This window comes from Aedes albopictus, chromosome 1, assembly GCF_035046485.1.
Source record: "Aedes albopictus strain Foshan chromosome 1, AalbF5, whole genome shotgun sequence".
NCBI lineage: Eukaryota > Metazoa > Arthropoda > Insecta > Diptera > Culicidae > Aedes > Aedes albopictus.
The window spans coordinates 209011937-209025956 of NC_085136.1; the positions used below are offsets into that span (position 1 = coordinate 209011937).

General features: G+C 38.5%; 1 protein-coding gene across 1 annotated transcript; it reads left to right on the plus strand.

The window, feature by feature from the left end:
• The first annotated feature begins 2419 nt into the window (after positions 1-2419).
• LOC109412409 (interleukin-1 receptor-associated kinase 4) lies at positions 2420-11631 on the plus strand. Its single transcript, XM_062846174.1, has 4 exons — positions 2420-2556; positions 8837-9114; positions 9367-10092; positions 10404-11631. Exons 2-4 carry the CDS (start codon positions 8933-8935, stop codon positions 11515-11517), a joined length of 2022 nt encoding a protein of 673 aa, XP_062702158.1. The 5' UTR covers positions 2420-2556; positions 8837-8932; the 3' UTR covers positions 11518-11631.
• The last annotated feature ends 2389 nt before the right edge of the window (positions 11632-14020 follow it).

Below are 14020 nucleotides of genomic sequence, written 5' to 3' on the forward strand. Positions count from 1 at the left end.
TTTTGAACTTTATTTTGGTACCTAAAATCAATTTCAAAGAGATTTTTTGAAATCACCTTTTGACAGCTGGGTAGCTGTTTGACAGCTCCACTCAGTACAAAATGCGACGAGGGGTGATCCGACAAATCGCTCCCATACAAACTTCAAATAGATTTTTAAAAAGGTTCCCGAGTACCAAAATTCATGAAAATTTGGATTTCGGCTCAGTTTTGCATGCAGATTCAGAATATGGAATTATTTCAACACCGCTAAAGAAGCCAATTCGATATTCAGAATCTGCATGTCAAACTGAGCCGAAATCTAAATTTTCATGAATTTTGGTGTGCGGGAACCTATTTAAAAATCAATTTGAAGTTTGTATGGGAGCGATTTGTCGAATCACCCCTCGTCGCAGTTTGTACTGGACGGAGCTGGCAAACAGTTGCCCAGCTGTCAAAAGGTGATTTCAAAAAATCTCTTTGAAATTGATTTTAGGTACCAAAACAAAGTTCTAAAAATCTGAAAAAAATCATGGTGACTCAGAAAAAGGTGCTCTTCCGTATGAAATAAAAAAATCAATACATTTTTCATCATTTAAAACCCCAATTGATTATTGGGGTTTTAAATTTACAAAAATGTATTGATTTTTTGATTTTATTCGAAAGAGCACCTTTTTCTGAGCCACTATGTTTTTTAGATTTTTAGAACTTTTTTTTTGGTACCTAAACTTAATTTCAAAGAGTTTTAGAAATCCCCTTTTGACAGCTGGGCAACTGTTTGACAGCTCCGCTCAGTATAAACTGCGACGAGGGGTGATTGGACAAATCCTTGGGGCAAGACACTGTGCTGCAGAGTACATTTTCATTCACAGAGTTGCTCAGAATTTCTCCGGATTGCTCCCGTTTTCGCTTGGGTGTTGCCTGATTAATCGCAAAATCAAAACAATATTGCCCGATATCCCGCTTTTCTTGCAGTTTTAGGGGTATTTTTCGTCGATCATTGGTAAAAAGAGTTACTCAGAATTTCTCAGAGTTACTCTCGTTTGCACAGTGTCTTGCCCCTAGCTCTTTCCCTAGGGGCAAGACACTGTGAAAACGAGAGCAACTCTGAGGGATTCTGAGTTACATACTCTTTTTTTTTATCGATGATTGACGAAACTTGTTGAAAGACACCCCTAAAACTGCAATTTTCATAATAGCACAGACAAACAGACGTGTCACTCTACTCACTTCCCATCGTTTGACTTTTTAACGGATTATTCAAATATTTCGTAGTTCGCAAATCGCTCGCTCATGGCGCTCGCATCGTTTTTGCTCCTGTTTGACGTTTGCTCACTACCGCCATCTACTCAGTAGATTTGCGTACCACAGCATAATTAGCATTGGGCGATTATGTTTGCGTGACAATGATTTTTATCGCATTTTCTTCCAAGTGACACGTCTGTTTGTCTGTGATAATAGTCTATTTTACGAAACGACAACAGTGTTGATATTGATATTAACACCTAGATTAACACTCACGGGCTTGGGCGCAACCTTCTGTCAAATTTTCATTCATGAAATGAGCGATCAGCTGATCCGAAACGTCTCGTAAAATGGCTCATAGTCCAATTCTGAACAACACTTCGAACACAGATTTGCTGACGTTAGATCTGTCTTGCCTCTAGTGGTTTTCAGGGTTTTCACCAATAGAGTTAATAAACTATAGAGGAAGAATGTCGCTGGCGTCGCTGCCGAAACATCTCTTGCTGGCGGAGATAGGCCGGGCACAGACAAACAGACGTAACACTCTGATAATTCCCATCGTACACCGATTTAACGGTCTTTTTCAAAATTGGATAGTTGGCCAACTACCCAACCGTGGCGCTCGCATCGTTTTTGCTCGAGTTTGACGTTTGCTCACTACCGCCACCTAGTTGGTGGTCAGCCAAACATAGTCATTTTAGCATTGGGCGAATATGTTTCCGTGACTATGATTTGAATCGAAAAATGTTTGAAGTGTTACGTCTGTTTGTCTGTGGGCCGGGCTATAAGTGTCAAAGCAAAAAAGTATGCAGTTTGACACATAGATACCCGACATGTTTGCGAGCGAGAACAAAGGGAACAGCAGCGACATTCGTCCTCTATAGTTTATTGCGCAGTTCCCACCCAACTGGACCCCTTTCGCACTTAGTATAAGTGCGGGATCGTGAATAAAACTGCGATTTTGCATCGAATCGTTTCGGTGTCTTCTGCGCACTTATTCAGCACTTTGTAATGCATAAGTGCGCAGAAGACACCGACACGATTCGATGCAAAATCGCAGTTTTATTCACGATCCCGCACTTATAATAACTGTGGAAGGGGTCCAGTGGGGTGGGAAATGCGCAATATTAACTCTATTTTTTCACCATACACCATGACATCCCTAGTACAGTATTTGTTTGTCATCGCATCGGCTCGGCCGCTCGCGTTGCGTTCCGCTCCTCAGAAAAATCAAAACAGCTGGCACAAAATCGATGTGATTGTTTATTTTTTACTGATACTTTTACAAGATTACTGCGAAAATTTATGATTAGAGTTTCAATAGATATTTAGTTCATTCTCTCCAAGCAAGTCGACCGAGACAGACGATCCTTGACGAGGTGTGTGAATTTGATTTTTTTTCGCGAACGGTTTTGAGAAAAAGAAGAGAAAAACTGACTAACCTATAGTGTTGCTGTATATAGTAGTGATAAGATTACATTAAGTTACTGTAAGTATTCTCCATTAAGTTGATTTTATAGGGTATAAGTTATTTAAGTGCTTTCCGGGAATATTTTGTACATAAGGGGGGGAATTGAATCATGGGAACATGATGGCGGAGGGAATTGGTGACAAGATGGCCGACGATGACTGGACACATGTGTTGACGAGGAAGTCGAAGGCTAGGCACAAAGACATTGATGATGACAGTGACGGTGATAGGAAGATGAAACGAAACAAAACGGATGACAAAAAACAAGCGAAAGACAAATACCAAGCAACGCGATGTATGACGGAAGACAACAACAATTCCAATGACGAAGACGTAAGTCACTATGGGAATACGGACGGAACAAATGAGGCAAGTAATACGGCTACACAAAAACAGACTGGAGCAAAGCCCAAGACGGACAGTTTGTTGAAAAGACAAAACAAGGACAATACAAACGGAACCTACAATGACGGATGGATCAAAAACCAGCATTACACGACATTCATTATCCACAAGGAAATGAAAGACACGGACAAGAGCAACGAAGTCAAGTATCCGCACCCTATGGAAGTAGCAAAAATGCTAAAAAACATCGGAGTAACAAAATACAAAAGCATGAAGAGCGTAGGAAGGGGCAACTTTCAGATTAGTTTTGAAAAACCGCGGGACGCAGAACAATTGTTGAATTCCAAACTGCTCACTGAGAACTTTGGATTTTCAATTTTCGTGCCAACCAGATTTAAGGAGAGCATTGGAGTAGTAGGCGATGTTCCTCCTTCGATAACCGAACAAGAAGTGATGGAAAACATAGTATGTGAGAACAACATTAAGGTCTTCAAAGTTGAAAGAATCAAGAAGAGGGTAGGAGTAGACAAGTTTCAACCAACATACACAATCAAAATTTTCGTGAGGGGGGAAATTCTTCCGAATTCAGTGGAAATCTATGGCACTCCTCGATATGTGGAACCATACGTTTTTCCACTGAAAATCTGCTTCAAATGTTGGAGGTTTGGGCATCGCGACAAATTCTGCAAATCGAAAGAAGTAAGATGTTGCAAATGTGGACTGAACCATAATGAAAAGGAATGCGAAGAAACGGAATTGAAATGTGTGAACTGTTCAGGACAACACAAAGCATCAGATAAGGAATGCCCGGAAAGAGCACGACAGGACCTAATCAGACAAGACATGGCAACGAATAAAACATCTTATTTTGAGGCATCAGAGAAGTATCCCAAGAAACAAAAACAAGACCTGCAAAGTAGACTGGACTCTGTACGTGACTTTCCTCTCCTGCAAGACAGCAATGCACCAAACACTAGTAACAACATAAAACAAAGAAAACGAATAGTAAATCTGAAACCACATTTCATAACCCCACAAAACTCCTTCAACTCTCAAAATACCAAACACGAATTCCTTCCGAATCCATACAAAACCACAGAAATCGAAAAAATAACCCAAATGATCAAAGAAGAACTAATCCGCGAATTTAACCTGAACAAAATGTTTGACAAGATCAAAGCCTTACAGGAAACCATAATTAAAAGCACAAGCAAATCGGACACAATAACACAAGATCTATTATTAATAAACATCAGCAATGAACTAAATAAAATAATTAATCCGGAAGTCATTCCCCAACAAAAGGACTAAACAGAATTAATAATGTCAGACACACTGAGGAAATTGACAATAATTCAAAATAACGTCACAAGTTTACGACCGATAGACACACGAGAGTATATCAAAAGCTTTCTTTCGGACAATAACACGGACTTAGTCATTTTAAGTGAGATTTGGTTAAAACCCAATGAAACTTATAAATTTACTGGATATATTGCTTTTTTCACTGAAAATTTTCGTTGCTTCGCTAAAACACATGACGTGTGCTTCCAGCGAAGGCTTACGCGATACAGAAAATTGCTTACTTCCACACTAACACCGCAAGAAACTGACAACAATAACATGATTTGTCAGTGAAATGCTCTATTTTCATGACAACAATCCACTCACACAACTATCACATGACCGCCGTCAAATATCAGGATTGCCAACTGTCCGGCGCTTGCTGTCATGTTTCTTTGTCGCTGGATCTGGCGCTGGGTCTTTGGCGTGGAAACCAAAAGGTGGGAATAAAATTTTGGGGTTTACGCGCAATAAACTACTTACAGAAACCAGACCCACCGGTTACGGTGGAGTCGGATTTCTTATCAAGAATGAACTGGAATATAAACCCTTCAAATTACCAACATTACATCCAATAGAGTCAATAGCCATAACTACATTAAATACACAACCAAACATTTTGTTTATTTCGATTTACATTCCACCACTCCCAATTAACAACAACGACATAAAGGAACCTTTAAACAAATTATTTGACACTATAGAAAATTTTCAAGGATCAGTTATATTAGCAGGTGATTTTAACGCACATAACCGACTATGGAATCCACTTCACGAAAATTGCCCGCGAGGTGAACTTTTGGAACACTTACTAGATAACAGAGACTTAGTATTGTTAAACGATGGTTCGAGTACATTAATAAAAGCACCAAACACTGTCCCTTCTGCCATAGATCTCACCTTTGCAACACCGGATATAGCAAGCAAAATTAATTGGAAAGTTTTGGATGAAGATTTTTTCAGTAATCATAAAGTAATTGAACTCGAAATAGATAACACAGCAACCAAATACACATACAGAAAAGATTATTTTAATAAAAAACAAGCAATAGATGAATTAAATACACTTCAACCACATGCATTTCATACCCCAAATGATATAAACGAAATTGTAAAAGAAACTTTTGAAAAATGCACATACAAAAATAAACGGAATAAGAATAAGAGTCCCAAAAAATGGTGGACGGGTGAAATTAAGGAATTATTGAACAGAAAGAATGAAAAGCTAAAGAACTTTTTTAGAAATCAGACTTACGAAAACTTTACAGAATTTAAACGAAGTAGAGCAATATTGAAAAGAGAAATACGTAGAGAAAAAAGAAAATGTTGGAAGGAATTGATAGATTCGATAGATGGAAACATGAATACCAAAACACTTTGGAACACAGTGAAAATGATCAGTGGAGGACGCCCGGCTAAAAATAATTTAAATCTTTTAAACAACAAACCACTTGCACATCAGTTTATGAACTTAAATTTTCCCACAATTACAGATAGTATTAACTTCTCTCCTGGACCAATAAATACAGTAAAAATCGATCACTTGGAAATCATTAAAATTATAAATTCTAAAAAAGATCACTCAACCCCTGGAATAGACAATTTATCCTTTTTTATATTAAAAAACCTAAAATTGAATTTAATCATCAGATTCACGGAACTTATGAACGAAGTACTAAATACGGGCGACATACCTCAAGACTGGAGATCAATTAGAATAATACCGCTTCTTAAACCCAATAAAGATTCCAACAATATTCAATCCTACAGACCATTAGCGATGTTAAATGTTTTGATCAAACTCATAAACAATTTCATTAAAAACAGACTAAATAAATACTTATCCGATAATAAAATTATACCAACTAACTCATACGGTTTCAAAAAACATACCTCAGCAATAAATTGCGTAAATACCCTAATAGTAAAAGTAAACGAAGCCAAAAGAGAAGGTATGGTGTTAGCAGCCACCTTTCTAGATCTAACCAAAGCGTTTGATAATGTAAACATTAGTAAACTTTTAACAATAATGAAACAACTAAACATTCCATCAGAAATAATCAACTGGGTGTACACATACCTGAAAGAAAGAAAAATGATATTAGAACTTAATGATGGCACGCAAATTATCCAAATTTCGAATAAAGGTTTACCCCAAGGATGTCCGTTATCTCCCATCCTTTTCAATATTTATACTAGGATAGTACATGAAATCACGAAACAAGGGGAAATTCTCATACAGTTTGCAGACGATTTTACTGCAATAGTCATTGGATTTAGTACTGCGGTAGTAGCAGAGAAAATGAACAATTTCCTTTCAAGACTGTCAATAGTATTCAAAAACTTAGGTATGGAAATAAACCCAAATAAGTCGGCCTCAATAGTATTCACAAATAAATTTGATCCAATCATCTCCATAAAATTAGACACATCGCCCATTCCAGTAGTAGAAAACCATAAAATATTAGGGATTCAAGTAGATCACAAGTTATCATTCAAAGCTCATATAAACAACAGTATAACAAAAGCAAAGAAAAAAATTAACATTTTAAAAATTATTAGTAGAAAACGTAGTGGAGCGCATCCAGACCAAATGCTGAAAATTTATAAAGCTGTAGTACGTCCATATCTTGAATACGGTTTAACAATAATAGGTTCAGTTCCAAAAACTACATTTAAAAAATTAGAAACAGTACAATTACTTGCCATTAGAACTTCTTTGAGACATTTAAATTCCACTCCAAACCAAGTAGTATTATACGAATCAGGAGAAATCCCTTTGAGAAAGAGAGCCGAATTACTAGCGTTGAAAGAAATTGGTAAAACTCTATTTTACAATAATAGTTTAATAGTGGATAATTTGCGTGAAATCATGAACTTAAACAGTTTGCCCAAACACACTTCCTACTTAGAAAGAACTGCATCTTTAAATAACTTTTTATATTTCCAACTCCTCCCGAAAACAAATCGTAAGTTCGACCAAACCATTCAAAATAAAGTCACAGTTTCAAACGACATTAAGGATCTCACTAAGAAAAAACTAAACCTAACAACACAAAAACAATTAGTATTACAATTAATAGCCAATAAATATAGAAACACTTATCAAATATACACAGATGGATCAATTTTAAACTCTTCAGTAGGTTGCGGATACTATGACGCCCAAGACAAATTTTCACACAGTTACAAATTAAAACCAGGTTACACCATATTAAGTGCTGAAATAGTAGCGATTATTAATGCAATAGATTATGCCAATAATAAAAACATTGAAGAATTAGTGATTTTTACAGACTCCAAAAATACTTGCACATTACTCTCAAAACCATTCCAAACAGAAAACAGTTTGATAATAAAACTTTTAAATAAAATTCAGCAATCGAACATAAATAAAATTTATATTCAGTGGATCCCAAGTCACATAGGCTTAATTGGGAATGATCGAGCGGATCATGCGGCTAAGATGGGTACAATAAGGAGTACTGAGGAAACGTTAGGTTACACCTTGGAGGATCTATTCAATCTATTTAAGAAAGAAGTTTACAGAGAATGGCAAGATATTTACGAACAAGTCTCCAGTGAAAAAGGCAAATTTCATTTCGAGCATTCTAAAAACATTAGTGGAAAACCATGGTTTAAAGGACTGAATTTGACTACAATAGAAACTATACAAATCGGACGAATTAGAACTGGACATGTTGTCACTAAAGACAAATTAGCCAATTGGAATCTTGTCCCCAATGCCCGATGCGATCATTGTGGTAATATTGAAAATCTAACACACATACTATATGAATGCCCTCACTACGATCAAATAAGACAAAAAGCATCAATACTTAGTAACAAAATTCCTTTAATTGAAATATTAACTAACAATAGACCCGGAGAGTACAAACAAATAACCAAATACCTGAAAGAAATCAACAAAAATGTTTGAGACTAATTTAAATGTCATGTAATCATGTCACTGATCTGTATCAGCAAATTACTAAAGGGGCTTCAGTTCGGTCGTCCCATTCATTTAAATTTAAAACACACATACAAAAGTGTGTTAGATTTCACAACCCTTGGCTTTATGGATCAAAAGGTCTGAGCCAGTAAATAAGAGAGAAAAAAAAAAAAAAAAAAAAGATATTTAGTTGCACGCAAAAACGCCTTCGCTCAAAAATGTGTTCGGCCTGCACATTTTTAGTAAACATCCATGCCGCACATGACTGTGTTGGAGACACACATTTTTTTTAAATTGCTCGTACGCTCACATGAGCATGTATTTTGCAATAATTTCGACATGGCAACCTCACTGGGTTTATAAACCACCTTCAAATACCTAAAAATATTGATATTTTGCAAAAATGTGAGCGTACGAGCAATTTGAAAAAATGTGTGTTTCCAACACAGTCCTTGTGCGGCATGGGCGTTACTCAAAAATGAGAGCTTTTGTTTTAGAGAGTGGTGCTCAAAGTTCAATTCCACGTCGTTCGTTTATCGTCGGTGTTGAATTTAACCATTCCGGGATAATTTTACCGAGTGGTTTGCTGGAAAAGCTATGACGCCTTACACGCCGTACACCCACTCTACGGAAATCCGGAAGGTGTTCGAACTGGATGAGCTGGCCAATGTGTTGGAGGACGATTGGCGCACACTGTTCTACCTAATCCCGAGGAAAATTGCAGACATCGATCAGCCGGCTGGGAGCTATCCCATTAGGTACAACGGAACGCACGAGAGGTGAGTCACTATCGATAATAATGGAACAGGGGATTACCTACATGTACAGAGTCTAGACGGGTAAAGTTTAATTTTGTTTTCTTTTTCATGTGTTTTTGAGTGGAATTCCTTTATTAGCTGAGTAAAGCATTTTATGAAGATTACATGCATAGCAATCGAATTGAATTATTGATTTAAAATCTCAGAAATGTTTGCAAAAGAATTTGGCGGAATATGAATATTTAGTTTGCTAACTGTGCTGTTTCTTTTCAGCGAGCTAGATGAATACGGCAAGGCACAAAACACAGCGCGAGCACGACTTCTTCTGGAAGAATGGGGCACATCCGGCCGAAAAGCGGAGCGACCCACATTGGGTCATCTGTACGCTCTAGTCGACAAAGGCGGAATGATTCGAGCTTGTCGGCACATAGAAAAGCTTTTGAAAGTACCGGAATCCGCACAACCGAATTCTGGCCCGGCAGCACCAATCGACGTAGATTCGGAACTGGATCGTGTGTTGGAGGAGCAATTGGGGAAGATTTCCTATCCGAACTCAACTGCTCTACAAAATGGAGACATATCAATAACCCAAGCGAATAACTTGGACTACCAGCTGCCATCGAAGCGAGAAGATGTAGTGAATCCTCCCAATGCTGTCCCAGATTCGATCATTGAAGGAACACTACCCATTCTGTCGAGGAGCGATAACAATGAGCAATCAGTCGTAGTACCAATGCTGAGCGATTTACTGAGGACTGATGGAGAAGTTCCGGAAGCCAGCAAATCTAATAACGAGAGTACTTCAAGACAGACTGTCGAAGGGGTTACGATTTCTTCTACATCCGACAGTGCGAGCGAAAGTATCAATTCGACCCCCACACCGACTGAATCCATGTCCCGTGTGTTGCCTGTGGTATTACCGACTATTCCGGAGGCTGGAGAGTTACCTAATCTTTCAATATTTGGTTCAGCTGCACCAGAAGAAAGCGTGGAAGCCGGGTAACTATAATTAGTTATTAAGTTGTTTTTCGAATAACAAAATTTGTTTGTTTAATGTCTGTCTCGTCCTTAAAAAAACATAAAATGAGAGTCCCATCTGTGCTGATGGGTTTCCTATTCACATGGGACTGCTTTACATTTCATTTGGCTGTAAAATGAATCATTTAGCGAAAATATTGCCCTAAATAGCATCGCTGATGAAATGCTGCTGTAAAATCTTCATTTTGTAACTCGTTGCATAAATTATCTACATTGTGCTTTATTCTGTAATAGCAATGAATAAAGCATAATTTATTTTATATATTTTTTAGATTACCGGCACTTTCCGCTCTACTTCCGAATTCTGAAGATCAACCAAACACGGACCATTCCTCCAGGCTTTCCACTACGGTTTCATCCGAGGGAGATACTAGTACGTCAAACTCTTCGTATTCATCCGCACCACGAAGCAGCAATGTTGAACCACTCGACATCCCATCGAACTTAATTGTATTTTCTTCGGAACATCCTGTTGCTGCCATGGAACCAATGATCAATTTCCCTTTCGCTCTTCTGCAAACTGTCACGGCCAATTTTGATAGCAAGCGTTTTACGAATCGCAATCCGATGCAGCCGGATGGACGAATTCTAGGGACGGGCGGATTTGGTGAAGTATTTTTAGCATTGAACCTCACCACCACTTATCCCGTATCGGCAGTCAAGCGCCTATTCCCAACTAACTACAAGTACAAAGAAAAATTCGAAAGGGAGCTTGAGATACTATCAAATTACAACCATCCAAATATCGTCAAATTGATTGGTTTCTCGAAAGATGTGACATTATGCTTAGTCTATGAATATCTTCCGGACGGTACTCTGGGAGCGGCCTTGGAAAAGAGCCGGCAAGGACAACTGCATCTGCCAGTTAATCGACGAATCAGTTATCTGTTGGGAGTTGCTGCTGCTCTGGAGTATCTGCATGGTCCATTGGTGCAGGTTGTTCATCGAGATGTAACACTGGCCAACATCCTACTGCATGGAGACGTGGCTAAATTGTGTGACTTTGGATTGGTCAAACGAATAGATAGCATGACATCAACGGAGGTAAGTGGAACGGGGCCTTACATATCGCCGGAAGCTATGCGAGGTACTGTCACACCGGCTTTGGATGTCTATTCGTTTGGGGTGGTGTTAGCAGAAGTTGTTACTGGCGAAGAAGTCCTCTCTGTGGCAATACCGGAAGGCACTGGGGATTTGATAGAACGTGTCACTGAAAGGGGAGCTGATTTGGAGAGTATGGTAGATCGTAAAGTTACGTCAGGGGAACTAAGTAGATGGTTAACTATTGGGAAAGATCTTCTGAAACTATCGAACTGGTGCCTACGAGATAGATTTAAGCGACCATCTGCTTCAGCTGTGCGGAGTAGTATTCAAGATATGTTGTAAAGGGTGGTACTTAAATACAGCCTTGTTGAAGTGTGTTCTTATATTTACTTTAGTGCAATATTACAATCTAAAAGTTTTAAAAATTGAATATAGGTATATAATATTTACTGCAAATATTCTTTTTTTGCAAAATGTTTTATCCGAACCGCCTTCTACTTTTGAATGACTCCACACAAAAACCCGGGTTTACCAAACTTGAAGATTGTCAATTCGAATGGCACATTTTTGTGCAAATAGGAAACAATTGAATATTTTCCCGATAGATAATGAGTTTCTGAATGAGCCAACAACTTTTAGAATCGCTTGAAAATTGATTAGCGTTAGCATTAGCATTAGCATTAAGCGAGTCGCACAAATTCGTAGGTGGTACAGTCCTAGACCGCTGTTATGAGGGTTGCCTCCTTCCCGTCCGAACCAAAGCACAAAGATTTGGGACTAATCTCTGACTCTTAGACAAGACTGACGCAATCCTCCAATGGTCGAGCACTGTCCTGGCCACGTCCTTGCGACTGCTGAGGAATGGGAAAGGATGGTTAGTTTTGGACACCTATGAAAAATGTAGACAACTCTACGATCTCTCAGGCCTAGGTGTCACGGGAATTTGTGTGTTGTTAGTGGAAGGGTAAACTCCAAAGGATACGCTTGGTTAACGTTCAGGCACACCATTTGTTAGACTGCTTCGAATCAGTTGTCTGCCCAATTCATCTTGGTTTCCTCGTCATCGTGTTGGCATTTGGTTGAATTACCAGATTCTTCGGTTGATAATCTGAAATATAAAATAATATTAACATCGTACGTCAAAAAAGATACATATTAGTGATACGCTCGCCACAGTTACATATTTTCAAAATATTATTTATATCGTACGATACATTTATGTACCTGAATCCTGCTGAAATAAAATGTTAATTAGCAGTACATTGAAACACAAATACTACAAAACACAAGGAAAAGAGCATCAAACTTTGATCTTGGAATATTTAAAAATACGGTAAATATCAAGATCAAAATTTGATTTGGTAGATCTTACACCGCAACGCACCATTCTAAGGTGATCTACCCACGTTACGGGGTACTTTTAGAATCGCTTGAAAATTGATCGAGATAAAATCATTTTACATTCTACATTTTACATTAGCATTCTACGGGTTCATTCATTCATATTCAGTTCAACATTAAATTCATGATAACACTGAATCAACAATTTGTCGCCATAATACTCGATATGCAGCTGCAGCTCTCCAACGTTGGTCACGTCCAACGCTCGCCAGATCACGCTCCACCTGGTGCGCCCATCGTGCTCTCTGCACTCCACGCTGTCTTGTATCAATCGGCAAACATCATATTTGAAGGATGGCTGTTCAGCATTCTTGCAACATAACCCTGCCCACCGTATCCGTTCAGCTTTGGCTACTTTCAGAATGTTGGGTTCACCGTGGTCTTTGACCGCCACACACCATTCCCACCATTTTGTTTATGATTTTCCATAACCCTATGCGGCCGATACTACCGTAGGCCGCTTTGAAGACAATAAATAGACAATCATTATTTTTTTTACGACGGTAATGGTACCGCTAAAAAAACCGCGTTTTTTCAAAATCCGTCGTAAAAAACCGCGTTATTACAAAAAAAAAAAAAAACGTCGTAAAAAGTCAAGTCACGTTAGATGTGAACCTGACTATTTTACGCGTGTTTTTTTTTAAAGAAATGTGGATTTTTACGACGGTTTTTGAAATAACGCGTTTTTTCCGAAGTTTTTGAAATAACGCGATTTTTTAGGACGGACCGCGTTAAAAAACTTCAGTGTAGTAATGTTTCACAGATCAGTGGTACCCAACCACAGTTTACGGCCATGCTGATTTTTCAAAAACAGAACATTTGATAAGAAAATGAAGAAAAAAAAATGATTCTGTTTCTTAAAAAGCATATATTGCAAAGCTCAGTGGTTCCCAAACTGGCTTTACGGGCCATGGGGGCTGTGCATAAACCATGGGACGTTTTTGGGGGAAGGAGGGGAAGTGGGTGTCTGGCCAAAGTCTTTGGCATGGACAAAAGTCTACGAGCGGGAGAAGGTCAGAGATGACCTAATTTTGGTCTGCGTGGTTTATGAACGGTCTCATGCCAATTTCTCACTACCAAGAGGCTACCATGAATATAGTTGTGCTGCAAAATTCAGTGGTTGTCAGTTTATGGTAAAATGCCACACAAATCTTTAGAAAACCAATAGTATTGGAGGAAGAAGTAAGTATTTCCAGTCTGAACTGTGCTACTGTGGTAGCACAGTGCCGAGAGCATCTTCAGGACACAAAATATAATTTATTTGTAACTAGCTGTCCCGGCAAATGTCGTTCTGCCTGCCTACTGTGTTTTTTGACATGCAGCTCTTAAGAAAAATGCCCCACAAAATGGAATTTCAAACTTTCTCGTTTTCAGTGCGTTCTCGGTCGATTTTCCCAATTATGTTTTCGTACGAACACGTCGGAGCCCTGCACGATTGAACCAC